The sequence below is a fragment of the Apteryx rowi genome, unplaced genomic scaffold (assembly GCF_003343035.1).
Source record: "Apteryx rowi isolate R43461 unplaced genomic scaffold, aptRow1 scaffold_59, whole genome shotgun sequence".
Lineage (NCBI taxonomy): Eukaryota > Metazoa > Chordata > Aves > Apterygiformes > Apterygidae > Apteryx > Apteryx rowi.
The window spans coordinates 236726-264403 of record NW_020450860.1 but is presented as its reverse complement, the minus strand read 5'-3'; the positions used below and the strand labels follow the sequence as shown (position 1 = coordinate 264403).

The window sequence follows — 27678 nt, the reverse complement described above, 5'->3', positions numbered from 1 at the left end:
CTCAGTGTCGCTTTTTTGGTCCCAAGCGATGGGGCAGCATGGTCCTATGTGGTTGCAAAGGCTTCACCTTCTCGTCTGTGAGCTCCCCCACGCAGATGGGTCAGGAAGGAGGATATTGATGGGCTCACAGAGAGAAATAGCTTAGTTTGGAAAACTGAACGTAGGACTGTGTCTAAAATCATCTTGAAAAGCTGCGTGACTGCCTTTGCTGTGCCATTTGTCTGCGAGCAAGGTGAGCGGGATCAGTCGGAGAAGCCCAAAGGACTCCCCAGGCCTATCTGTTCCCTAACGAATCTCCTTCGCCTTCCAGGTTCATGTAGTTATCATGCAGTTATTTACCTCGTAGTGCTGGGTCCTCTGGCAAGTGGTGTGGTACCATTTCACCCTCACTTTACGCAGATAAAAGGAAGTGTCTGGCAAGGAAGATTCATGTCCTCGGGGCCTGCAAGCAGTTAACTCACTGCTAGGGATCTGGGGCTGTTGGATTGCTGAGAAGCCCAAACAATAGCATGAAGAAGGCTCCTCTTTTTGAGCTGGGTTGTAGGGTGCCGCTCAGCTCCTCCTGTAGGAGCGGGGCAGACTTTTGCTCTGCTAAAGTAGACTTCTGAAGTTGGGGGTGAGGGTTCCTGCCCCAGCAGATTTAACCCATTAGTTCTTGCATTTGATTATCCGTCTAAATAACAACGGGGAGCCAGGAGTTTTGTCGAACTGCCTGATCTGCTCTGAGCAGATCAGAGGGGCATGTTCCTCATGATGCTCCATTGCATGTCTTCTCTGACGCCACGGTGCCAGCTCTGGGCCTGCTGGCACTGTGATCCCCACCAGGAAAGGGGCAGAGAGAAGCATGCCCAGGGCTGCTCTCGGGGTGTGCTGAGGAGCCAGGTTTGGGTTCAAAAAATGGCCTGTTCACGGCTCAGAGGGCCACAGTGTTGGCTTTGTTGGGTGGTGCTCAAAACCATCTGCTGATGCCACCTGTGCCCTTGTTACCCAGCAGGGACGAGTCTTGAAAATCCCACCGTGGGGACTGGGATGGCCTCACTGAGGGAGCATCCCTCAAGGGTGTCTGCAAACGATGCCCCACATCAGTGTTTGTTTTGGTTTGTCTTTTTGAGCAAAATTAATTATGGTGGGGCTGAGAACTCAGCTTTCAGCCCCTGAAGAGAGGACCTGGGGCCCAGACTGGGTAACTGTATTCCTTCGCTGTCTCCAATAACAACTATTAGTTATTTGTCGGGTAACAGCTAGCGGCCCTAGTTCTGAATAGGAGCCCTGGTTTATTAGGTTCTGAATAGCTACAAAAGAGCTACTTCCTCAAAAGAATTCACTATTTTTGCACTAAAGCTGTCTAAAATGTTTCCTGTATTCTTTGTGCCTCTTTTTCTTGAAAAGTGAATATACAGAGAGAGAGTGAGAGAGAGTTTTTTAAAAAAGAATTACTTCATCTTAGCAGTCACAAAATTTGTTACCAGTTTTGTTTTCAGCAGACTATTGGTAATTATCCTCCTGTGATGGCTGCAAACACCATTAAAACAAGGAACAGTTTATAGATGGGTCTTGGAAGTGGTTGTCTCAGTTGATTTGAGGTGGTCTGTAAGATGAGGGATCCTTTGCTGCTTGGGAGCCATTGGCTTCCCCAGTACTCATGTTTGTTTGAAAAAGAAAAAGGAAAAAGCAGCTAACAGTGATGCAGTGTGTTGTGGCTTTTAACAAATGAAAGCACAAAGGGGAAATCGTTTTTTTTAACCATTCCTCTGGGTACTAGTGCTTGTCAGCATCTTGGACTACGTGCACATTGAAGATCACAGGTACTTCTTTAGAGATGTCGTCTTACATTGCAGCCAGCGCAGCTGGGGGAAGTGGCGGAGACAGCTTTGTTTCTTGCTATCTGGTTGTCAGGGCCAATTAAGTGGTCTGGTGCTGGGAGGGAGGGGAGAAAACCCGCACAAGAAAATCGGGGATTTTTGTTGTTGTTGCCGGCACTGCTGTCGCTAGCTTGTTAGAATACTGGTATTTATGTTAGGTTTTTATTTTATTTTAACAACAAGCCTGTTACCTTCAGAAAAGCTAGCTTTTGGTTTTAGTTTGATAGCATTCAGTTAGTGTTATGGCAGGAGAGGGCATGTTTTTTTCTTCATCTAAGTATTGCTCTGCTATAGAAAAATTACAAAAGAGGCACAGTAGCTACCAAAACGCCTCTGCCTTGATGATTGTGTTGTTACAGTAACCCAAACAATCCTTAATTAAATTTCTCTGGCTACCCTGAGTGTTACGTTTGCTGAAATGCTATTTCATTATTTATTCATTTATTTATTTATTTTTTAGGGCCGGTGTACCCGAGAGAACTGCAAATATCTTCATCCTCCCCCACATTTAAAAACACAACTCGAAATAAATGGACGCAACAACCTGATCCAGCAAAAGACAGCCGCAGCCATGTTTGCTCAGCAAATGCAGTTCATGCTACCGGGCGCGCAACTACAGCCAATTGTAAGTTACAGCCCTGAATTGCGTTCGCGTTGGTCCAGATTTCTTTCCTGTTTACTTACAGAGGCCCCAGCCCTGTGCTTGCGCCCAGGCAGGCAGTTCTTGCTGCTGCACTGACCACAGGGATATCCGCGCCGATGTTAAAGCCAGCCTGGGTGAATCTGAGCACTGCAGCGAGTCTGGCCTTTGGGTCAGTCTCACTGAGGCTGTGGTGTTATGCTCTGTAAGCGGAGGGCTGTGCTATCTCTGTATCTTCATGCAAACTGGCTCTCCTTTTCTCTGTGATAATTAACCAGCTGCAGGATTCAAGGCAGCAGAGCTTTTACTGCTGTGTACTCCCAACACCCCAAGGTCCCTGAAGCTGAGGCTCAGGCTGTACCTAATCCATTTAGGAGCGTATGACTTTCCACTTTAAAGCTTCTCAGAAAGTGGAGTGACCTTAGCACCAGATGGATTTTGACCAACTAATTTATGTAAATCCCAAAAGTCCGGAGCAGCTTGATTCCAGCAGATCCTGTTTTGGATACCTGTTTTACACTGAGGTGAGGATGTCTGAGTCCGTCCTACAAACTGTGACAAGAGGTCAACTGACTCCCTTGGGTTAGACACTTTACACTGGTGGGCTAAAATGGGGGGGATGAATCCCATCCAGGAAAACATCAGATTTTTATGTCTGGGAGTGAGACCATTTCTTTGCAGTCGTCCCAGCAGAGGGTTGTGCTAATGCCACAATCTTGTCACTGCTTTTCACAGCAATGCTAGTTTTTAGTAACGGCAGGAAAGACTTGCTTCTCCTCAGGTAGGGAAGGGAAGCCTGTGGGAGATAGGTGTTTGCAGAGCAAGTAGTTCAGAGTCCTTTACTACCGGTCTTTGCTGTAGCCGGTTGGTTAAAGCAGGTTTCCAGGCTGGAGTAGCCTGTTACCCCCGGGGAGAGAATGGCTTGTCTCTCTGCTGGCTGGTGTGTCTGGGAGGGGGTGACATTTGTCTGCTGAGTTTGAGTCTGTCGCCTTGTATATTTTGAGGAAATGTCGGAGGTTTCGAAGGAGCTTTTCAGTGCTGACATATAAATAGGCTGCACGTTTTTAACTGTGAGCCTAATTAGGAGTTCTACATCAAAGGTTTTTTGGGTTTTTTTTGATCAGGGTTGAATATCTTTCCTGAGGCAGTGTGGACTTGATGTGCAGTTGTTGGGTGAGGTTCCCTCAGCTGTGCCACATAGCAGGTCTGACTAGATAACTAGGACACACTCTTCTAGCCTGAAGATGTGAGAGTCTGAACCAGCCTGCACTGGGCCTCCTGGTTTCCACATACAGCGCTTGGCTTCTCTGCCCAAATGGGCTTTCAGACTTGGTGTCTGCCGTCCGAGCTCTGATGAGCTTGGGTGTCTCTGGTTCATCCCCACGAGAAACTGGTGGAGTTTTCCTCCTTGTTGGAGGCTGTTGTGCTGTTAGGTGTAAGTGTGTGTGGTGATGCTGTGTTTCAGCAGGGGAAGTTGGTCACTCTCCCTCTTTGGTGATACTCTAGCACTTTGCTGTTGAAGAACACACCAGATGGCCTCTGGTCGTCTTGCATGTGCTGACAGATTTGTCTTCTCCCTGCCGTGCGAGCTAGGAAAATGCTGTTTATTCTTCCCATTTCAAAGATGGGAAAGTGAGGCAGGAAGAGGAAAATGGGCCACAGAAAGCCTATGGTTGCCCTGAACGTTAAACTCAGATCTGCTGTGGTCTTTGTACCTCCTTTTGTGAAGTTCCCTTTTCACCAAAGTTCATGCATAGGAAAAGGAAATCCTGAATTCCTACAGAATGGTGGTACTGTTTTCCTAGCCCTGTATCGAAAGCAAACCTTTCCTGTTTGGGGTTTTCCTCTGTGGGGAATTCACAGTGGATGCTCTTCTGTTGGCTATTCAAAATATCTTTGGGATTTCCTCTCTGGAAAGTTCCCATCTTCCCATTTTGCAATCTTGCAGGTCCAGTTCATTTCTACTGCAATTTCACTGCAGCCTTTTAAATTGCCTCTGAGACTAAATCTATTGGTTTGTCTGGTTAGTGCTTTCATTTCGGAGGTAACCTTATCTGATGAGAAAGGTCCCCAGTTTCTAAATTGTGCCATGGGGGAGACACGGGTGAAAAAGAAAAATTTGTTCTGCAGTGACTGCTCACTTCCCCCTTTCCCACACTTGCTCAGAGTAAACGAGCCCTTGTTCTAATTCCTGCTGCCCGACTTGTTCCGCACCAATTTCAGGACAAGCAAGAGATTGCTCTTTCACCTGCCTTTGATTTCCTAAAGGTGCTGCCAGTGGAAGCAGGCTCTGAGAAAATATTTTTTTTTTTTCCTGTCTAAATGAGAAGGGTGGGGCTTCCTTCTGGCTACACGTGAAATTCTTCAAAGCAGAAAGTGTTATATCAGATGCAGCGGTAGAACTAATCCCATGCGATCAGAAAGCTGATCAACGGTATGTCTGCTTAATTGGGATGCTTGCCAGAGACGAGATTTGGGGCAGCGTGTTTAATAGCTCCAAACAATAGCTGAACGCCTAGACATTTTAAAGTGCGTTTTCACCAGGAAAGCAACCATGTAAAAACAGCACTTGATGTAACGGCCTTTCACCACACAATGGAAATATTTACCTCCAGATCTTCTTACACCTACTGCTGACATGCAGCAAAAGCTAATCTTCCTGTTGAACCCACAGCCAGGGCCCTAATGATGCCTGTTGAGTAAACGTGCTGCTCAGAGAAGAGCCGTGTCCCACGTGGACTGCCTGCTGCAGGCAGCTCACAGAAGCCTACCAGGTGTGAATTAATGGTTGCTGGTGTGAACTTCTTTCCCTGAAGTCTCTGGTTGCTCTCTGATGTTGCCGTTAAGCATCCGTGCAAAGCTGCGAATCATGTGAATGTTTGATGCATTTTTTTTTTCTTTTAACAGAGTGCTTCATATAGCACTTTAAAACAAGCGAGGCAAGGACATGGAGCAGAGTATTTACTCAACATGGTGTCTCAGAGGGACCTTGCAGAGATCACACAGGTGCCAGGTTGGATGACTATAGTCAAGTTTTAACCTTCAAAAGTTCAAATCCACCTTAACTGCTGGCTTTGGTCAAGCTAGGGTCTTAAACTGGACCTCTCTGGGCCTTCTTTGCCTCTCTGTCTCACTTAAAAACTGGGTACAAATCTGTTTGGGGTGAACAGAGCTGGACTCTGGCATCAGGATGGGGAGTCATTTCTGTCAATGCTGTGTCTGGTTTCTCAGATACAGTCCCTTCCAGCTCTGTGTGTGGGTGCACACCAAAGCAAGACCACCCAAAAAGTGATGTGCTCTGGGCCTGATCCTGTGCCTTTTTCATTCCGCTTTATCCTTCTGCAGCAGTATGAGGTAGACTTAGAGCTAGTCCTGGAAGTGCTTCAGTGCTGCTAGAGGACTTCAGCCCAACTCCTGAGTTAACCCGGTGGTTGTGAAGCATTGCCCTGGTAGCCATCTGTGAGCATATGTTGGATAAAGCACTGCGGTGTTGACACACCTGCCTCAGCTCCTGCCTTGCAGCTGCCTCTGCTGCTGCTATGGGAAGTCGTTTCCTCTCTCTCTGTGCTTTTGTTTACGAGCCCTTCACTTTTTCTTCCTGTCAAGCCCTTTGTAGGTAGGACTGTCCCTCCCCCAGTGTCTTGACAGCACCACACTGAGTCACCTGTGCCTCTGAGGACAACTGAGACCTTGACCCAGCCCTGCATCCCTCTCTTGGTGCAGCAGGACCCAGCTGCTATCCTGTAGTGCTGCTGGAGAAGTTAAAGCCTAGGGTGACCAACTCGCTTGGCCAGCAGCATGCTTGCAATGTGTGGTGGGGCAGATCTGAAACGATGTTTCAGGCATGTGCCCGTCCTTCCATGCAGCAGAAACCTGACCTGCATGTGAGCATCTAGTCAAAGGCACACCAGGGATCCATAACCGGGAGTACCTCAGCCCGCCTGGGAGCTGGTGGCTGAAGCCAACCAGCCACTGCTCTGGGGGGTTCTACACCTGCCTCTTGCCCAGCAGCCATCGACAAGTGAGATATTGAGTTGGACGCTTCAGCCAGTTAGGTTCACTCCGGTGTGCTCAGCCTCTATGCTAAAAAGATTGTCCTGGCATCATCTTGCAGTCAGGCCTATGCAGTTGAATTGGATGGGAACACTACTTTTATTTATTTTTATTTTTTTCCCCCTCTCTGAACAGTATCAGTTGTTTTTAATATCGGGGTCTTCAACTTTGTCAGTAGAAGGTCTTTAACTTCTGTGTTTCTATCAGCGGACTATAATAAATACTGCCACTGTTTGTGTGCTTTCCCTGTGTAGCTTCTTAGCAGTGACCTGCCTCCTTTCCTTATTCAGCTCAACAGCACCTCTGCATTTCTACCAGGCCTCTGTTTTCAGACTTTTCCCTTTTCTAGGGTCTGCAGTAACTCAGACTCGATACTTTCTGCCTGAGACAGCGCTTGTGCTGTATTCAGCAAAACACTGGGCACTTCTCTGCATTTCTTTTCACACCCATTCTGTGTTTCTTCTGTAGCTTTAACATGATTTCTGTTAGGCAAATTGGATGCAACTTCCAGTTTGTTAACAAAATCAGCTGTCCTCATGGAGTCAGTCCAAAGTCCCAGGTTATGTCACCCATGGTGACAGATTCCCCTCCCTGGGCCTGTCCCTTCTCTGTGCTCACACCCTCAAACAAACAGCTGCTGTGCTCCGAGTCTGGGAAGAGCTCAAAGTGGATCAGCCAGACAACTGCTGCTGTGGATAGAGCTGGCCGAGGCCTTGGCAAGCTTTCCCTGGTGACACGTTATTCTCACTGTTTTTTTTTTTCCCCTACTGGCCTCCCTTTACTTTTAGCACTGGTGAGTTCCTCCTTCCATGCATGCTCACAGTCACATTTTGGTCAGAGAGAGGTTCTCCTCTCGGAAAGGGGGAGTGTGTCTCCCTTGGCTTGGGCAGCTGCCTTCAGTTTATGCAGGAGCCTTTCCCTGTCCCACTTCCCAGGTGGGTATGCAAACGTGGCAGAACATTGCTGCCAGGAGCAGTGCTTCCTTTAAACCTTGTCTCATGCCCCATCTGGGAGACTGGAAGGCATCTTGTTCGGAACGAATGTTCAACCTGGCAATGGGGCAATTTAAATCATCTTTGCTCTGTTTAGCTCAGGTGCTAATTTGAGCTGCTTCTCCCTCTATGTGTCACTGGACAACTCCAAATAAGTAGTTTTTTCATCCTCTTCTTCTATCATTCCCCTTGCACCCTCCAGCCCAACAGCCATTTTGGCTTCTCTCTTTTCTTACAATCGTTTTAATACTCGGTAAACCAGTCCTGTGAGCTGTTAAGAGTCTGAACCCCTCTACCACTACACCGTAACCGGTTTCTCTCTGCTCAGGAGCTCCTGGTAGTGTCTGCATATGTGGTAAAGGTTAATAAAAGCTAGTCTGCAAGGAAACCTGTCTCTGCATTTCCTGAATTTGCAAAAGCTTTAAGGGATGCAGCAGAGGGTAAACACTGATACTTTCAATTGGGCTGTTTTGTCCTAAAGCATACTGGACAGGTAACAGGTTTCTATGGCTCCTTGGGCAAAGGATCAGCTCAGTTTCCAGAGATTGTCCTAGGACATCACTAGTCCTATTGCATCTGGCTCTCCCAAGAAATTCCCTCTGTCCTCAGCCTGTGTGGGGACCTGCAGGCTGTGTGCCCCGGAGCCCAGCAGCTCTGGAGGCGATTGTATGTGCTCTTGATTATTAAATTAGCCCATTACCCAGGTCTGTCTTTGAACCTTTGTGACACTGTCCAAGCTGGCTGTTGCCTGTGTCAGGGCAACTAAGTTCAGGAGAGTGGTTCAGACCCTGTGCCGCTGGGGTGTTGTGGTATTGATTACGATACTGAAGTCTGGGACCTTGAGGAGGCGCTGGGAATGTCACAGCGCCTCCCCTGCCAGCTGCTTCCACCAGACATCGGCCTCTTCTCTTACGCGCGTCTTAATAGCAATTGGGACCAGAAGCTCTTTAATGCTGCAGGTGATGGACTCAATTTATGGTGGCGGTTGGCTGGGGCTTCTGATAATCTTTAAGGCAATCTATGGGTTTTGGGCTGTTCCCCCAGAGTACGTGCTTTCAGCCTGCTCTTCCAGAGCTTTGTCATGGTGCTGCCTTTAGTGCTAATGACTGACTTGGAGCTGTGACTTTGCGTTTTGCACTGCAGCTTTACCCTCCCAGCAGTCCGGGAGCAGCCCTCTATCAGGATCTCTCAGCTTGTTTGGTGGTCCATTGAATATAAGACTCTATAGTATACAGTCAAAATAATATTGATCTGTCAAGCAGGTTCCCTGGCCAGATGCAATCACAAGAGATGAATGGGAGATATGTTGTGGAGGAAAAACTGCTGTTCCTAGTAGAAATTACAGGCAGGTTCTGGCTGCGAGAAAAGAGCTCGCTAGAATTCCCTCGGGACAGGCCTGGCACAGGGGACCTGCACAGACATAAGGGGAAGAAAGATTTGGCTAGCAGCATCTTTATTACTGGTACTGTTGTATGAGCCAGACTGGATTTCCCAATCCCAGACAGGCAGGCAGGGCTGGCAATGAGCACAGCCCATCTTTTCCCTTCATCAGACACAATAAATACAGAGCTCCCTACTGCCAGCTTAGAAAGGAGCAGTTTTCAGTGGATTTACTGCACTTCAAACTTAGAGACCCAGTGCTTTTAGACTTAACAGGCTGAGTAAGTCAGCTCATTCTCTGGCTTTGCGTCTGGATTAACAGAGCCATTCTACAACCTGGCTTTACTTATGTTTTCTTGGGTTTCCTGGATGGAGGGACCCTGGGCTGGATTCAGGATCTTATTTAAATAGAAGGTTTCTGGGAAGAGCTGCTGGCAGGTGTGGCTCTGGCAAGGGCTGATGCTCTGGTCTCTCCCTGGCAGCAGCACAGGCGCTGCTGGAAGGAAGCAGCACATGCCTGCAGCAGGACAGGAGTGGGAACGTGCAGGTCTCTGAGTGAAAATACCTACATGGCTCCCGAGTTTCAGTCTGCTGCCCTCGGGCAGGGTGTGGAGCAGAGCTGTAGTTCTCAATCAGCAGCATTGGGCACACGGTTCGGGCAGGCAGAAGAAACAGTTGTGAAACCTTGGGAACGCTGCAGCAGATGCCAGGATGAGTGTGGAAACATGTGAGCAACCAGCAGCAGCAATAAAGGAAAGCCCACCCCACCCCTGCGCACGCCCCTCTGCAGGGCTACGTGGGCCTTTGCCCAGGATTAGGGATAGATCACGTTCCTCACTAGTTCTTCATGGCCGTCGTTCCTCCGCTCGCGTCGGAGGGTAGCCCTCTCCAGGTTGGATTCAGATCTGTTGGCTTGTGCTGCTTTCTCCTACTAGAGAGAAGGGCTGCCCTCGAGAGAAGGGTCTTGGAGATGGGGCTGTGTTTCAGGGAAAGGACCTGGCTCCCCGTTGGAGACTCAACTGGTGCGTTGAGTGCCGGAGAAGCATAGGGTAGGTCAGCCCACACGCTTGTGCAAACCATACGTGCCGCAAAGTTTGGGCGATCGTGGGTACATAATGCAAGTGCTCACAGCGTGCGTCAGGCTCCAGCATAACCCTGTGCAGACTGGCCAGGCTGAAGAAGTTCCTTAAAATAGAATTAACAGTGCGAATGGTGACAGAAGTTCAGCAGATGCCACTGTAATTTCTACTGCTCACACAAAATAAAATAGCCTAATGGCTTCCTTCTCGCTGAAATGCTCAGAGAGCCACAGTATTTGAAGATGCTTAAAGGGCTTTTTAGCAGCAAAAGGTGTAATGTGTCTGGGAGCCACAGAGAATTGAGCGAGAGAAGAAAGTGATTTAATAAAGGGCCATGGACTGGAGGAACTCTGGATTTAATAGGTAAAGTCTCCCATCAGTTGAATAAGGGCTTGAATCAGGCTCAAAAGAAGGAAAATTGAAAATCTCTCCCAGAGGGAGGATTATTTGGCTCTGCCAGACTTACAGCACCAAGGTCCACTGATTCAGGAGGCTGTGTCTGATCATTGTGGAGGAGAAAGTAGGCTGGAAATGACCTGTCGTCCCCTTTCCCGGCAGATCAGGTGCTGCTTGCTGTCACTCTGACCTAAGGAAGAGAGAATCATTTAGCTGGAGGTAGGTTAGGACAGCTTGGCTCATGGGCTAATTTATTCCAGATCACCACGAGCAAGGTGTTTCCTAAGATATGAAAGTGCTGGGATGCGGGCACTGATGAGAGACATGCTATCCACGTGCAGCTTCTTTGAGAATCCCACAGGACTAGAAATGTAAAAATAAAAACAAGGATAGGGTGATGTGCATGGCCAAAGAACCATCTGAGGCTGTTTTGTGAGCGCATTTACATTTACTGCTGAGTAGAGGCTCTAGCTGCTGAGGACAGTATCATGCACACCCTAGTACATGAGCAGGCTTTAACTGTGACCCAGAGTGTGATCTTGGCCTATATGGGAGAATGGAAACTCTTTTACCAGACCAGTGTTGCTGTAGGAATTCAGGCAGGGAAAGCTGCTCTGGCCACCTGGGTTCTAGCTCTGCTGTTCTTATAGGTCCTGCCTAAGGCTATTTAATGATCAGAAACAGCCTCGGTCTTTGTGGCCCTTTTTTCTACATCTCTTTATGCAAACATTACTCCTCACAGTATTGGTGGGTCTTAGGCTTGATACTGGCCTCCCTGAACAAGCCATCTCATCTAGTACTCTCTGTCTGTGTCTCATGTAAGCTATAGACCTACCTGGTCTTGCCAAAGCTGGGAGCGTCATGATGCTGGTGAGCTTGGTGTCCTTTTGTTGCCATTCACATGGAGCACAGGCTTAGGGATGCTCATGAAAAATGGCTTTTGCCTGGAGGCTGTTGACTCTCTGATACGGAGCAGAGATGTGCAGAAGGCTAGACCGCTAAGTGTACCGTAGCAGAGACACCTCACCTGACTTTAAATGAGCCAGTTTGCCTACATGAGCCAGTATAGCCATCGCAGCCTGAAGCTCAATGTGAGCTAATAGTAAATTCAACCGTGTAACTATCGAGGTTGCCTATTTCCAGATCCTGAAGCTTGTTTCAGTTTAGCTTGAGGTCTGCGTACAGCTCTGCAGTGTAGACATACAGAAGCTGAGACATTTATTTGGGAATGAGAAGTCTGTTTAATTGGGGCCTGCCCTAATTGCTGGCAAGAGAGCCTTAATTGTGTCATTAAACTGTAAAGATCATCAATATGCTTTGATCTGACAAATAAAGATGCCTTGTGTTCAGGATGAGTCACGAATCTGTGAGTCAGGAGAAACGAATGGACTGCAAGTAAATGGCAATAAATGAATAGATTGAAAAGCAGAGCATTTTGATGTTGCTAATCAAATTGTCTAAAAGGATTGAAGTGCTACAGGGCTTTGACTGGGTAATATAAGGCGGAACTTTTTATTAATATTTTGTTTTCTCTCTTTCTGTACACAGACGACGTTTCCTGTGACTCCATCGCTCGCAACAAGCCCCACGATGGCTTTTAGTCCCTACCTGAGTCATGTTTCCCCTGGGATGGGCTTGGTTCCTGCAGAGCTTTTACCAAATACTCCTGTCCTGGTTTCCGGGAATCCTACTGTTACAGTACCAGGAGGCTCTGCTGGACAGAAACTGATGCGTACGGATAAACTGGAGGTATTTGGATGTCTGATGTAATACTGCTGAAGGGAATGAACAGGGCCTGTGGGTCCCAACTGTTGCACTCTGCTAGAATAACACCTTCTGATTCAGTAGACACTGCAGAGATTAACTTGCAGCTTTCCTAACCCAGGGCTGCTGCTCTCTACTTGTCCAGACGCTCATGTGGAGACTTATCCCAAATCCTTTGAAGTCCCTGGAAGTTTGGAAGCATTCAGACCTCTAATTTCAATGGGCATTAGAGCAGGACTGGGAGTGTTGTTTCTGTGTATAACCCACTTGCTACGCTTAAAAGATGCAAGTGGATGGCCTGCCCTTTCCCTAAGTTGAGTGGGAGACATTCTGGAATAAGAACAAGAGGGTGGAAGTAACAAACACTGCCCTTGTCTTGAGATAGGCTTGTCAAGTTTTTACAGAAAGCTTCAAGCATTACATTGTTAGGGAAGCTGGGAGTGGGGCATTGGGGTCTGGGTCACAGAGGGGACGAAGTGTAATAACAAATAAGTATCATGATTAGGAAAGTCATCTTTTCCCCTCCCAAGCTCCCCACTGCGGTTGGCTAGGCATGCAGGGACTTAGTGTTGCAGGAGTTGTAGATGTCTTTCAGACCCTGAACAGAGACTCTGCAGGAAGTAAGGGCTGAGGAGCCGAATTCAGAGGCTCCTGCAGGTGTAAATTATAACACAGGAAGGCAGCAGAGAAGGGTGTAATTTCACAATATATTGTTTTATGTTACGTGCACTTTATATTGCCTTGCTTCCCTTTTCACGTGACATCTCACCTTTCCCCGCACACAGTCTGATAGTGTATTGGTATGTGATTTACACCTCCAACTATAGACCTCAGCAATTTTTCTTGGTTCCTCAGACAAGGAAACCTTAAGATCCATTTTGTGAAACCTTGTTCTCTGCCTTTGATGCTTCAGAGTTCGTAACTCCCAAGGAGCTGCAAGATCTTTGTAAAGCTAGCAATTTTGGTAACAGCTTACGAGCACATTGTCGGCTTTTAGTGTACTGTAATCAAGCACACTGTCATGTAACTCCTGGGTCAGAGTTTTATTATGGAAGTCAGTCAGACCATCTACATGAAAGAGGCTCCTCCTATTTAAAAACAGCTACCTGTTGCAAATACTGTAGCTTGCAACACTGCGAATTAAATGTCCCACCTGGGAGTGTGCTCCATAACAAATACATGATTCTACTGAGACACAAATGGCAGAGTTACTAAAACCTGAGCTTCAGAGATGGAGGAGGAATCTTTAGCCCCTGAGGTTTTGGCAGAACCCCATTAACTACTTGGGTTCAGGATTCAACCTGGTCACTTTCCATTCTGAAAAAAATTCTGCCCTTCACTTGCATTTGCTAATTGGACTTGGTAGCTTTGCTTTTTCCATATCCCGAACCAGTTGTGAGTGGCACCAGTTGCCCATGTGATTGTTGGTGTATGCGCTGCCTAAGATGAGCAGGAGTTTAGAATACATGTATAGTTTAATGCAGCCAGCTGAACTGATATTCTATGTTGAAAATACTGGATGAAGAGTAATTTGATGTCTGCTCAACAATGTGACTTTCTTTTAAGGTTTGTCGAGAGTTTCAGCGTGGAAATTGTACACGTGGTGAGAACGATTGCCGCTATGCTCACCCTATAGATATTGCAATGATAGACACAAATGAAAATACTGTTACAGTTTGCATGGATTACATCAAAGGTCGATGCTCTAGGGAGAAATGCAAGTACTTTCATCCCCCTGCACACCTGCAAGCCAAAATCAAGGCAGCTCAACACCAGGTGAACCAGACAGCTGCAGCTGCAATGGTAAGGATGCTCTTATCAAACTGTAGTTCCATTGCTAAGAGATTTGATTTGTGTCATATGTGGAAAAGTAATGCAGTGTGTTTTGTAAATGGCTGAATGAATTGCTGAGAGCATGTGCAGTATGAATCCCATCTTTCCATTCTTTCTGTGTGCTCACCATAGCATGAGGCACTGAGTGATGCAATACCTCTCACCAGTTCGGGACACAGAGGCAAACCCTGATTTTCTGACATGAGGTCATGAGGTGATGTGCATCAGGCATGGCTGCAAGTTCAGCAGCACCTAAAACAAATGCCATCCCTGGCTAAGCCCTAGGTGTCGGTTTAGCTTCCTCAGTACACAAGGAAAGCAAATAATGCCCATCTCATAACACTCCTTTGTGGGGAGATCCTGGCCTGTTGATGTCAGTGGCAAAATTTCTGCTGACTTCAAAGTGGACAAGATATCAGCTGTTCCAGCCTAGCAAGCTGAGGAGCCTTGTGCCTGATACCTTTGCTGAGGCTTGGTGAAATGACAGAAGGATGACTTACTATATCTATTTGATGCTTAGGAACTGTCAGAGATGGTTCCAGCTGCATTTTAATTTGAGTTTTGACTTCTTACACTCCTGTAGCAAAGACTAAAATTCTAAAAATAAGTCAAAGAAGACTTAGAAGTGTGGATCAGATTCCCAGCTGGAGTAAATGGTTGCCATTCTGTTGACTGCAGTTTAATGGCTCCTATTTACTCCAGCTGGGAATATGCTTCCAACAGTGTATTAGAGAAACCTAATTGCAGAGCTGAAATTGTCCAGAGTGGGGAGGATATTGCCATTATGAATTTTTCTTGTGCCCTTGCGGCAAAGAAGGCCAACTGCATCCTGGACTGCATTAGGCAGAGCGTTGCCAGCAGGTCAAGGGAGGTGATCCTTCCCCTCTTTTCCACGCGTCTGGAGAGCTGGGTCCAGTACTGTGCTTCCCAGTATGAGAGAGAGATGTGGATGTGCTGGAGACAGTCCACTGTAGATGATTAAGAGACTGGAGAATCTGACATACAGAGAGAGGCTGAGAGAGCTGGGTTTGTTCAACTTGGAGAAGAGAAGCCTCAGGGAGATCTTATGAATGTGTATAAGTACCTGATGGGAGGGTGTAAAGAAGATGGAGCCAGACTCTTGTGAAGGGTGAGTGGCAAAGATGAGAGGCAACAGAGACAAATTGAAATAAAGTAAATTCCATTTAAATATAAGAAAAAAACCTCTCTTACAGTGAAGGTGTTTGAGCACTGGAGCAGGTTGCCCAGAAAGGCTGTGGAGACTCCATCCATTCAAAACCTGACTGCACACAGCCCTGAGCAACCTGCTGTACCTGACCCTGTTTTGAGTAGGAAGTTGGACTAGACAACCTCCAGAGATCCTTTTCAACCTCATCCGTTCTGTGGTTATTTGAATAGCTAATATTAAAAAGATTCTTGCCTCCTTTCTGATTTAGAAATAAAGCTAGTAAAGTTTTTCTGAATAGCTTTTTTCACAGACAGTGAAAAGGGTTGCTTTTTATTCATGGTGAAACACAACGCAAAAATGGGAAGATTGTAGAAATTAAACAACTGTCCTCCTGGTAACATCAATATTACCTGGAAAGTAACTTGAAGAACCAAATATACTGCAGTATTTATTTGTCCTGGACCATTTATTTGTTAAATTCCTATTTTTTCTTATTGTTGAAACAACAACTAAAGTCTATTGAAAAAGATTCATCTGAATGAAACTCTCATGTTCTTTACAATTTAAGTTTTACTTTTTCACTAATTATCTAGGACACTGTTACTTAACCAAAGCCAATACATGTTTTATTCATGCTGCTGGCTTCTCTTAAAAATGTAATTAACCTTATTTGTATGCTGTTAACTAGAACCTTTAAAATATTTATTGATGGTTTGTTGCATCACACCACTACCAAAACAACTTACATTATTCATTGAGTTTTCAAGGTTTGATGCATTTACTGTACCTGTTGAGGGATAAGACTTTAATAAAGGGAAGGATGGTGCCCACTCATCTTGCATCAAGAAACAGGTGCCATGCAAATTGCTGTAATAAGCCCATCTAAAATAGGTTTGGAGTGACTTCAAGTCTAAATTCAGAAGATATCTCTGGGGGACCCAATCCTGCAGTAACTTAACACATGAGTAGGAGCATTACTTACTCCTACTTGGCTGAAGTCTGTGCAGCAGTCAGATGAATTGGGTCAGGCTCAGTCCCCAGTTCAGGATCACACTTAAGGTGTGCTTGAACTTCCCATCTTTGCCAGTGGTCCCTTCCTTGCCGTGAGCTCTCCTGCTGGCCTCTGCATGGCGCGTAGCTGCAGAATTAGGGCTGAAGCCTAGCACAGGTCCCCTTGCAGGTTCTACGCGCTACGAACCATGTGTGTCGCACTGAAGGTGCTCTAGAGCATGTATCCCGTGATGATATTTCTTTACTCTTAAAAATAACTGAGGCAAAGTAACCAACTAGCCGTTAGGCCAGGTAATTACTCAGACACCCCATGTTGTGCATGCCTCGTCTTTTTGATATATTGTATAATGCATTCATTTTTTTTTTTCTCTTCACCTCCCCACAATGTCGCTCTCTCTTGACACACCTCTGCTTGCTGTTTTTGTTACTGTGCTTGACTCCCCTCCCCGGCCCATTGCCATCATGTGCTCGCTGCCTGCTAATTAAGACTCAGCCAGCTGTCAGATCACTGAAGCGACCGCTCGAGGCAACCTTTGACCTGGTACTTGGACCTTTCACCTTCTCGCTTTGCACGTAACCATCGTAGCTGCATGAACGCCTTCCTCGCTTGCTCTGTTGTGCTAACGCCTGGGGAGACTGCTCATCCTGGTCAGAAATGTTAGTGGCCATTCAGACATGCTGAGCTGTGCCCCGCACACCATCCATTAACCATTTGAGCTCTTCTTCACGAAGCCCAGATGAGTTGTGGAGGACGTGATAATCTTGGGGGCCTTCATCAGGGGAGGCAGCTCCATGTTTTGGGGTGTTTTTCCAAACAGCAGCAGCTTTGGAGTTGCGCAATATGGTGCTTTGGTGAGGATTTAACTCGTTGGGTCTGCAACGTGCTAGATGTACCAGAGGAATTGGGTGGCGTTGGACAGATCCTGCTCCTGCCACTAAAGCCTGAGCAACCTTTCATGATATGCCCAACAGCATAGCCTTGCCTGGCAGTGTCGTGCCCATACTGCCCTTCAGAAAGGTGCTCTGTGCATAGGCACAGCCCAAATCTAGGCCCTCGCTAATCCTGGCTGTCCCTGATGTTGAAGAGAAGTGCTGGGAGAGGGTTAAGCAGCAAGCGCAGCGATTAGCTCTGGGAACTGAAGCAGGTGCAAGGCAGGACTTCGATCGCGAGGTCTGTAAGCAGGGGGGGGCCATAGCCACTGCAGCCCGCTCTGTCTCTGGTTTCTCCCCCAGGACCTCAGTGAGACAGAGATCAGCAAAGGGACCTCGCTCTGGGCAGCCTTTTGCTTCAGCCACAGGCACAGGACCCGCTCTGCAGGCTTTTGTCTGCAAGCTGTGTTCATATAAGCTGCCTTTGTTTTGATTATGTTCTAAGTCCCACATACATTTACCTGCCCTCATGATGGTCTTAGTAATGCAAAAGCCATCCTCCCAGCCTGCCATCAGTCCTGAATCCGTAGCAGACAATTTCTTCCTGCTCACCCCAAACAGATGAGAGATCAGAGGAACATATCCTAAAAAAACAGCTCATGCCCTCCAGCTGTAGGCTGAAAGGGAAGAGTGATGCAAAGGAGCTCTGAAACCTTTGAGCCAGTGTTGCTCCCCATTCTCAAAGATGGGAAGCAAAGGCTGATCTGCTCCCATTCCCCTCTGTCCGGCCAGATTTCTTGTAAGAGCAAGACCTCCCTCACCTTTCTCGGTGCATGTGGCAGTTCCTCACCCACCATCCGAGAAGGCCCCTCCCAGCTCCCAGCCTGCTGGGGTCAGTGCAGTGAATATTCCCCCAGACACTGGGGAGTGTTTGCTCAGGTCAGGGAGGCTTTTTTTTTTTTTTTTTTCTTTTTTAATAAAGCGTTCAGAGCTAAAAGAATAAAAAGACTTCAGGGTTAACAGGAGCTTTCTGTTAGCCACCTTTTTTTTTTTTTTTTTTCTCCAGAATAGGGATGTTAAAATGTCCATTTAACATCTCTTTGGGGCAAATTTAAAAGAAAAGAGGTTGTATTAGGTTTGGCCGGAGGCAAAACCCCATCAGCGACTCTGCGAGACTGTTTTTTTCCAAGCAGGCAGCAGGGTTCACTATCAGAGCGTTAGCCAGCAGCATTAGGAAATCTTGTTAGGGGCCAGCTTCTGCCAGCAGGCGTGGGATTACGCTGTAGATGACATAGCAGCCTCTCTCTGGTGCTTGTTGCTGGCACAAGCACAGCCGCAAAGCCAGCTTCGCCGGTGACCTGAGCAGAGCCTCGCCGCCCTTTCCAAGAACCACCTCTCTTAAGGGACTCGGACTAGTTGAGAAAGGGAAAGCCTTTTAGCTTCCCTCCCCTCCTGACCTCCACCACAGAGCCAAACCTGGTCATATACAGAGTTCTAGCCCGAAAGGTTAAAGTTATTTTTAATAATCTTCCTGCTGTGGAACATCTGAATGTTTGCAACCACGCTTTTGGACTATATTGCTTCCTCATTCTGTCGCTTACCAGGGAACGGGTGCTACCTCAGCCCTCTTTAACATGACTCTGTATTTGTTGTGACTTGGACTGAAGTAGCAAGTCGGATACGGACCCAACCCCTCTTTGCTAGGTGCTGTGTAAGCACAGAGGGAAAGTGTGATCTGCTCCCAGGAGATAGGAATCTAAATGGAATTTTGAGGAGCAATTAAACTGTTTGCTGCAAGATTTAATCCAGTTCCTGTCTTGCAAAAAATAACAAGAGGGGGTTAACCAGCACATGGGAAATTTTGACTTAGGCATGCATTGCATTTTTATCTGTCATTCATGCTGAAAGATTTCCTTCCATGCCAGGCAGAGAAATGGCACAAATCTCTTTGTTCAGATGCTCATATTCCAGCAGGAATGTGGCTTTCCCAGCCCTAAAATGGGAGGCTGCCTGGCATTTTTGGAGTGGGAATTGTTCAGTGGGATCAGTGTGGACTGTCACATGAATATCGAACAGCAAAAAATTAACCCTTTCACCAAGGCAAATGGTCTGCTTACGTTGCATAGCTTGTGTACGTGTGCACCTACACAAACACATGGACAAAAAGGAAAGTTAGAAAAAGTTAGTCAAACACTGCAACATCTGTGATGATCAAAGCTCGCCTAGAGGGAAATCTTAAGCAACAGGATGAGGTAAACTGAGCAAGTAAATTCTTTGCTGCAAGGATTTGGTCTAGTCCCTGTCCTGCAGCAGGGGAGCGCTTGCTACAGAATTCAGCAAGGTCAAAATGCGAGGAGTCTCCTGTTGCCTTTTGTAGGTCCTGCGGGACACACTCAGGGGATTCTTTCTAAACTGGAACATGGTGCAAGAGAGAAATGTTGCAGAAGTAACATCCCTACAAGCTGCGATTTCTGCAGGTCCGGATTACGTTATGTTATGTTATGGATTTTGTTATACAAATCCTGTCCCAGTTCAAATGAGACCTGCTGGGCTGTTTGCTCCAGTGTCCCTGCCAGATTCCTGTGCAGGCAGCTGTATTGGCCCAACCTCATCCCGTGATGTTTTAGACACCCGTCCAAGGCCTTTGTTGATAGACTGTCCAGTGAATAGACTCCTGACTTGGAGTCCTTGTCTCAGTGCAAGAGCTGGAGCAGTGGTGAGGCCAGGTCTTTCTGTCCCTTGGACCCTTCTGCACCTTGCAATTTGGCTGGAATTTCTCTTGCCTCCAGCCTGTGTTCCTTTGTGCTATACTTCATTCCCCAGGGGCTGCCACCCTTCATTTGGGAGCCCAGAGTAAATCCTATGCCCAAATGCTCGAGCTCCAGGGGGAATATGGGCACTGTGTAGCTGATCTGGGGAATCTGCTGTATGGCCCAGCAAATCGCAGAGCCATCACTTGCCCTCCCCAGGACGATCGCAGTGCTGTCCAACCCCAAAAGTAGATACAGTGGTTGGCAGCTGGAGGAGCGCATCTACAGGGCATGCTCCCATGCAGATGCTCACCCAGCTGCTGGGATGGGAGCAGATGACCCAGAAGGCCCCCGACTCCTATGCCCACAGCACTAATGTTACAGAGCAGGCCTAAATACCAGCTGTTTCAGTGTGCTGCTTTTTTTTTTGAAGGCTGTGGCAATGTAACACTTCTTTGGGCTTCTCCACCATCAGCTGCCGTTCAACTATTTCCCAAAGGTGCTCTTCAGAGGACAGTAATGGGACTGCCGTAGCTCCTGTCTCTCCCTCACTCCCAAGGAGCTGGAGCAGGGCAAGAGAAAAGGTGATGTTAGATAGATGGTGGGGTAGATCTTTGTGCCTTGACATCCCTATGGCCTGTTGGTGTTTGTGTGCTCCCTCTGACCACAACACTGGGCTCAGAAATCATCCCATATGTAAAGAGCCAGGACATCACAGTCTCTAAGCCTTCAGCTGTTCTCCTGCTTTTGGCACTGCAATTATGGGTTAATGGGCTTTTTGGGGTGGTGACAGCCTTTGGCCAACAGGCAAGGAGTCAAAAGTCCATTACATGCCTGGCGTAGTTGCTTTGCTATAATTAGTAATTTTTTTTTTTCTGAGGCAGATTTTGAAAGTGAAAAAAAATGTTTGGCAATTAGGCACAGTAAGGAGAATGAATTTAAGTGGCAAGTTCTTCAGCTCTTGTAAATCTATAAAGCATCTCTGAAGTAAGTGGAGCTACTCCAGTCTCCTCAAGCTGCAAATCTGTTTTGTGCCTGGAAGAACATTCATGTGGCCACCATTAGTAGGCAAGATGTAGCTACAGTCAGATTTAACATAGGCATCAGTGAGGGCTCCCCAAGAAATAGAAATACATAGATCTCTACCTAAAAGACCTCATCCTAAAATACGTATCTTAATCAAAAGATTTTGGTGTCTGTTTCTGAGAAAGCTGGCCCATATCTGACTGCTGTCTCTGATACTAGTCAGAAGAAATCTAGACAGGTATTGTTAAGGCCTAATTCTAGTACTGGATGTCTACTAGCATCAGCAGAGGATGTGTGCATGTCTGAGGGCAGTTTGCAAATGCAATTTCTTCTTCTAATTTTCTTTTTTAATATTAAAACCACCCAAAAGCTACTGTGTGAACTGAGATTGGATGGAGTAATGTTTTGCTTGGAAGTATCTTCCTTAACATTTCTCAGATGAGCAGTCTCCTATAGCAAATTAAATTTAAAGTGTAACCTGTTTCTAGATGGTGACAACTGTTGTAAGCTTTCGGTTATATTCTGTTGTGTTTTTCTCTTCATGACATTTTAAAATCTCTTTCCATGTAGCCTTTCTTAAAATTACTGTATGTTTGTAGCCTTAACCCTTCATTAGCCAAGCTTCCTTCATTACCCGCCCTTCGCTGTCATTCATTCATTCAAAAAAAAAAGGATAACCCTATTTTCAGCCATTGCTTTGCTACATGATATAGAACACAACTAGGCAGAGATGACCTGATTCTGCATGACTTCCACGTGCGTAAATCTCATTGACGTCAGTGGGAGTGTTACGTGCAAAAGGACTGCAGGGCATAATTAGAAAGGACCCTTTTCTATCACAATGTGGAAAAAATGTGGTTTCTGCTTTGGTACAATGAAAAGCTGTAAATCATTAGAAACATTCCTGTCTCCTAAGAACCTGACATACTACTATGTTGTTGAGACACGCTCTATGAATGATGAGTAACTTGCTGAGAAAAGTTCCTGAGTTGGGTTAATGCTTTTTACCAAGTCTGATCATGAAACAGGTTTGACTGGCTGGAAGAAGCACTGTGGTGTGATGGAACAAAGCGAGAGGATTTGCTGGCTAGCCAGGCCCACCCAAATCTTGTTCGAACAGCAGATATGTCAATGGCTTTTTCCACTGTTAATAATGAGCGAGCAGTATTTTATTCTTGGAGGCCTTATTCTAGTGCTGCACTACTAGAAACCGGGAGCAAGTCCAAATCTGCTGTTCTTGAGCTGTGCAGCTGTTGCAGGCAGTGGAGAATCTGGCCTATTCTTGACTATGTAGTTCAGCCCCTCTAATAACAAATAGAAACACATTTTACTATGAATGTAACATTATGCGTGTAATTGGCAACAGCTACCACTTTACCACCTGAATGCATAGGTCACCTGCATACAAATGTGCACGCTTCCACACACACGCACAAACATGTAGGCAGGTATCGAAATAAGCAGAGGCAAGCATCCCTTTTTTTTCCATGGCATTTGTTGCTTATGCTAGTCTTTTTGTTTTTAAATAGTTTTCTACTATATTTCTCTTAGCTGGTATTTTTTTTAAATGCTTGTTGCCTGCAACTGCTTTTCATGGTATCCTGCCCAGAAGATTGCTTCTCCTCTTCCTCCTTCTCCTTGTATTCCTGTTTTCCCAAGTCAGTCCTATCAAAAAGCTTCCTTAGTGTTCCTCCTCATTCTGGACTCTGATCCCTTCTCCCGATGCATTTACTAACTGCTTACCTAGTGAGGTTGTGTTTTCACCTACCACTTTTACTATGATTTAGCTGCTCTTCTGTTTCCTGTCTTGCTAAGTTGACCCAGTTGCAGGTGATTTTCAGCCAAGACCCCCTATTATTTATTGCATGCTTTATCTACATTTGCTTTTTGTTGTTTGTTTTTTTTATTCCGCTTGTCTCTAATGATTCCCTTATCCGCAGGCCCTGCCGCCTGGTGCACTTCAACCTTTACCAAAGAGGCCAGCACTTGAAAAAAACAATGGTGCCACCACAGTCTTTAACCCAAGCGTTTTCCACTACCAACAGGCTCTAGCCAACATGCAGTTGCAACAGCCTACATTTATCCCTACAGGTAAGCGTCTCCTTGCTTTCCTCATCACATCATTGCTTTCTTTTTATGACCTAGAGATTGAGCTAATGAACAGTTTTGTAGGAGTCCCTAGCAGAAGATTATTAGTGTATGTAGTTTCATTTTAAAAATCCATGGAAAGTTAATGTTTGTTGTTTGACGTTTTTCCTTCACCTACTACAATCCAAAGCTTTTGACTTGTAAAGATCCCTTCTTAGCCTTTTTTGTTTCATTTTTTTAAACAGTCAAACTAAGAAAAATGTCTGCATGTTTCTTGAATTCATACTTCCTGTTTCTTCTCCTTATGGTTCAACTAGTTAATCCCAAATTAATTCTTTGACTCTTGTGTAGCACTATCATGGACTCATGTTAAAATGTTTGGTGGATCTCAATACAAAACAGCCTGCCCACTTTAAACTGCAGGTATCTTTCTAACCTGCTCTAACCTCAGCGACCTACATATTCCAGCAGCCACGATGTTTATAGAGGGAATGGTTTGTCTTTAGTAAATACGAATTATATAATCCTCTTTAAAGACATATATTTCCCTCTTGCCTGTCTTTTGAACGGTACGATAGCCTAAGCTTTTTAAAAGCAATTTAACTCCCCAGCTTTTATTGTACCTTTCAGGTCTCAGAGTAAAATTGAAAGATGCAGTTCAGTAATTCATATAGAAATCAAAATATTGACCTGGCAGATGTGACTGCTGACTAGCCAATTAACCTGTATTCACTGCAGCCAAGTGAAAAACAAAAACTGCTTAGAGTAGTAAGTATTACAAATGGCTGAATTAGGAATATTCCAGAGTTGGTAGCTCATTTTTAGTATCATTATTTTCATTGTGGAGCATCATATGAAAATGAACGCCTGAATTTTTTAATGCAGGAATTTTAAAAATGCAGGAAGTGTTGAGGACCTCTAGAATGCCAGGTTGTTAAGCTGACAACACACTCCACTTCCTTGAGGTCACAGTCTCCAAACTTGACATAAAGATGCATATTTCTGATGCAAGCACCATAACTAATTTTTACCCAGAACTCTTACAGTCCTGTCTCCTGGTCCCATTAATGGCAGTGGAACTACGCACAGGGCTGATGCAGAACAGGTCTGTTTGCTGCACCTGCTCTTGTCTGAGGACATTAGCTCTGGTCAGAGGAGCAAACTGTCAGTCAGAGAACTGATCTCTGACAAATCTGCCTTGTTCTTCGGGATCTTCCCTTCCTCTGGCATCAGACCTTGAATTTGGTCTCGGTCTTTGAAGTTCTCTTGAAAGCTAAGGAGAGAAGTGGCAGGTAGCAGGTCGCATCGTAGGGAGGGGAAGAGAGTTCCTGCTTTTCGTAGTTTCTCCTGTTCAATTATCAAGAGATCAGTGTCATGGTTTACCCCTGGGGGGAAAGTCAATGTGTATAGACAACAGCATCATCACTAGAGCTGTTTCAAGTCCAGAAAAAACTGCCTCTTTCAGCTTCAACTAGAGACTTTGAATCCCAGCACCTGCTTGCAGGAGTAAATTGTTTTTGGAAAGTCTGTTTTAACATGAGTGTGCTGTTCCTCTAAGGGCAACTTGATGTCTGCTGACATGATCAGAAAGAAATCAGCCCACCTGATACCAAAAAAACCCAAACAATCCTGTTCTGTAGGCTAGATCACATCTTTTAATACCAGGGTGGGAGAAGAAATAAACTCTCTACCCAAGAATTCAAGAATTAATTTGGTTTGCTACAATCTCTTAAAACTGAGTTTAAACTATTTATATATCAATATGCAGAATCTGTTTTGCATGTGCTTAAATACTGAATGCTGCAAAGAGAATACCTGCTTTTTAGTTAAAGTGATTTCTAACACTGAAGCTTCACTAATGAAATATCCCTTTTGTTCATCTTTCCACGCTTCAATGCATGGTGTGCAGGGTCAGTTCTGTGCATGACACCCACTGCAAGCGTTGGTAGGTTTTTCTACACAAACTTCTCAACTTTTCCTAATCTGAAAGAGACAGCAAGTTAGTATGCATCAGTGAGAACTTGGGTGGCTGAGTGGTGTGACTGTCTATTCGCTGTCTTCTTTGAGGCTTAAATGGTTGTATCCCTTTTAATTTCTGTGCAGTGCAGTGTTTCGTGTGACTAATAAGAGAATCCAAGGTGATACATTCCCACCCCTATTTAGTTCTGCTGCAGAGACAAAAATTTGTCACTTAAATATCTTTACAACCTATTTAAGTCATCCAGCAAAAGGAACTAGCAATGGAAGGATCTTGTTGGTTTATCTTTTATATCAGCCATCAGATGTGCAAGAGTTTGGATTTTTCGTTGTCCTTCTGAGGATATTTTAAGAGAGTGGTTTAATAAAGGCTCTGAGAAGTAATGCACCTAGGTCAGTCCCTTTGCCAGAAGTAGGGCTCTGTTTGTACAGCGGGAGAAGCAGAGCTTAAGCTGGACCAGTTATGATTCATCTCTTAAGGTGTCAGTGAGGTGCCGGCTGTGCAGCTGTAAGGAACTGTGAGGAAATGACAGTGTTTGTGCAGCTGGGATCCAGCGAGGCAGAAGGGCTGAGGACAATCTCTTGGCTGCTGCGCGAAGCCGATGGGCTCAAGCTCAGGATCTCGTTCTTACGGGGAACCTGTGCGGGTCTCTGGGGGACCCTCCCCTGCGTCTCCTCTGGAGCTGCTGGGCACAGCAGCGTGGGTGAGCACTGAGCTTTCGTCCTCCAACCGAGACTATGCAAGGCTTCAAGCATCTCGGTGCATGCTTGCTCCAGAGGGAGTGAGGATGGTGGGAGCAGTAGCCCCAGGAAGGGTGCAGCGCTTCCACAGAGCAGTCTGGGAGCAACCTGAAAGTCAGTAGCTTTGGCAGAAAGGGCTAAGCACTCCGCTGTCAAACTTCCCAGTCTGTACGGACTGATTTTTCCACCTGAGAGTGATCCGCTATGGCAGTAACAGCACAGTGTTACCCCACTGTTGAACCCTGTGATCATTCCTGCAGACACCAGCTCTGAGCATGACCAGGCAGCCAGGTCTGGTGGACTCTGCTGCCTCGGGAGGATGCCACGTCTGTGCTGAGACTGGCCCATGCGAGAGCATGCATGGACAGACCGTGGCCGTGAACTTCCTTCCTCTGGGCCTCGCGCTGTTTTCTTTGGGACATGATGGGTGACTCCGATGACCTCAGGGGGCCCCACAGCTGCCCCCATGGAGGGCCAGGTGTGGCTGGTGGGGTTCCCAGCTGGTTCCCCCTCCATCCCTTGGAGAAGGACCTAGCAAGGGCCATCGGCTTTTAAGGACCATCTGCCACCCCACTCCTGGCTCCCTCTGGCCAGGAGAAACCGGTGGCTGCAAGTGGGGGAGTGATCCACAGCAGTGTCCTTCCTTGGGAACTCCCAGTGCTGAGGACGAGGTGCCAAGGCGCCCGTGGTCCCCAGCATAGTCTGGATAAAGAGCCAGTATGGATAACAAATCCCGAATCCCGGCTCTATGGAAGAGCCGGTTGTACCTGAAGAAAAGGGCCATGGGTGACCAGAAGCCCCCAGCGCAGGCGATAGCTTGAGGACAAGAGGGGACCCAAGGGCAGCTGAGGCCTCCAAAGCCGTCTCTGCTTGTAGGAGAGCGCAACATGCCTGCTTGGACCCTGGTGGGCGCGTGGCGGGGGACACCGGCCTGCTCTCCCCCCCGCGCCGCAGCGCTTCCCCCCCCGGCCGTGGCGCCGCCGCGGTCGCCCTCCGAACCGCTCCCGCGGTGCCGTTTCGGATGCTTTTCCCACGATAGCGGAATCGCAACCGAATCGATTCGTTTATTTTTCTCCGTATCCCCGGGGAGGGCGGGGGGGAATTTTGCCAAATCCTCTAGAATTATATAGCGGAAAGGAAGCACACTGAATTTGGATGGAGAGCGCTCGGGCTGCGGCCGCTCGTTCGCAGCGCCATCAACTCTGTGCTGCGCTGAGGAGAAGCCTGGTAGAAAAGGGCGAGCAAAGCCCGTTCCAGGGGCGCCGCAGCCGCTAGCCGCGTCGCCCAGCGAGATCGCAGCTGTGAAACGGGCCGTGCCGGCAGCGGCTCCTGGGGTGCTTCGCCCCAGAAGCCCGTCGCGTACCTGTAATTCCCGACGGGGCCGGGCGGGGAGGGGCCGGGGACGAGCTTCCCGAGGCGGGTGGGACGGTGCGCTTGCCAAAATGTGTCCTCCCCCCCCCCCCCCCCCCGCCCCCAAAGGACCGTGCGCTGGCTGCGTCTAACTCCCCACGGGTGCGAGCTGACGTGGGCTTTTGCTAGCACGCCCGCCCTCCTCCCCTTCGGAAATCTGGCCCGCGGAGTCTAATACATCATTGTTCTGCTTATAAATGTACTAAGTGTTGAGAATGTTTTGGTTTTTTCCTTAATTATAATTGTAATTGGCTTCTCCCCTTCTCTCTTGTTTATTTTTTTTCCCAACGCTGTCTTGCTTTGCACTGTGATTGCATGCCGCGCCCCGATGTATCCTTCATGACGATGTCACATGGCTTGTTGCTGCGATACCTGCCACGCCCCCAAAATCCACCACATGTTGCCATGGTTACATAAACGCTCCACCCTCCTGTATGTCGCTTCCATGGTTCCCTTCCGAAAAGTGCCCATGATGCACGGTGCTACGCCCACCACTGTGTCTGCAGCAACAACTCCTGCCACCAGCGTCCCCTTCGCTGCAACAGCTACCGCCAATCAGGTTTGGCCCTTTCAATGGCTTTCTTTCACGTGTTGAGATCTCGAGGGCCCGGGCCCGGCGGCGGCGGCGGCGGCACCCC

The 27678-nt window shown here is 47.0% G+C and overlaps 1 protein-coding gene across 8 annotated transcripts in view; it reads left to right on the top strand.

Moving 5' to 3' along the window:
• Positions 1 to 27678, top strand: part of MBNL3 (muscleblind like splicing regulator 3) — a 99202-nt gene that overhangs the window by 64251 nt on the left and 7273 nt on the right. For 4 of the 8 annotated variants that reach the window (XM_026082703.1, XM_026082701.1, XM_026082707.1 and 1 more), the window contains 6 exons: positions 2323 to 2487; positions 11951 to 12151; positions 13733 to 13969; positions 22765 to 22915; positions 24822 to 24857; positions 27505 to 27599. In XM_026082703.1, coding sequence (XP_025938488.1) covers positions 2323 to 2487; positions 11951 to 12151; positions 13733 to 13969; positions 22765 to 22915; positions 24822 to 24857; positions 27505 to 27599 — 885 coding nt within the window. Of the gene's footprint in view, positions 1 to 2322; positions 2488 to 11950; positions 12152 to 13732; positions 13970 to 22764; positions 22916 to 24821; positions 24858 to 25369; positions 26066 to 27504; positions 27600 to 27678 lie in introns of those variants that run through there. The other 4 variants (XR_003256159.1, XR_003256158.1, XM_026082705.1 and 1 more) reach the window with 3 other exon arrangements.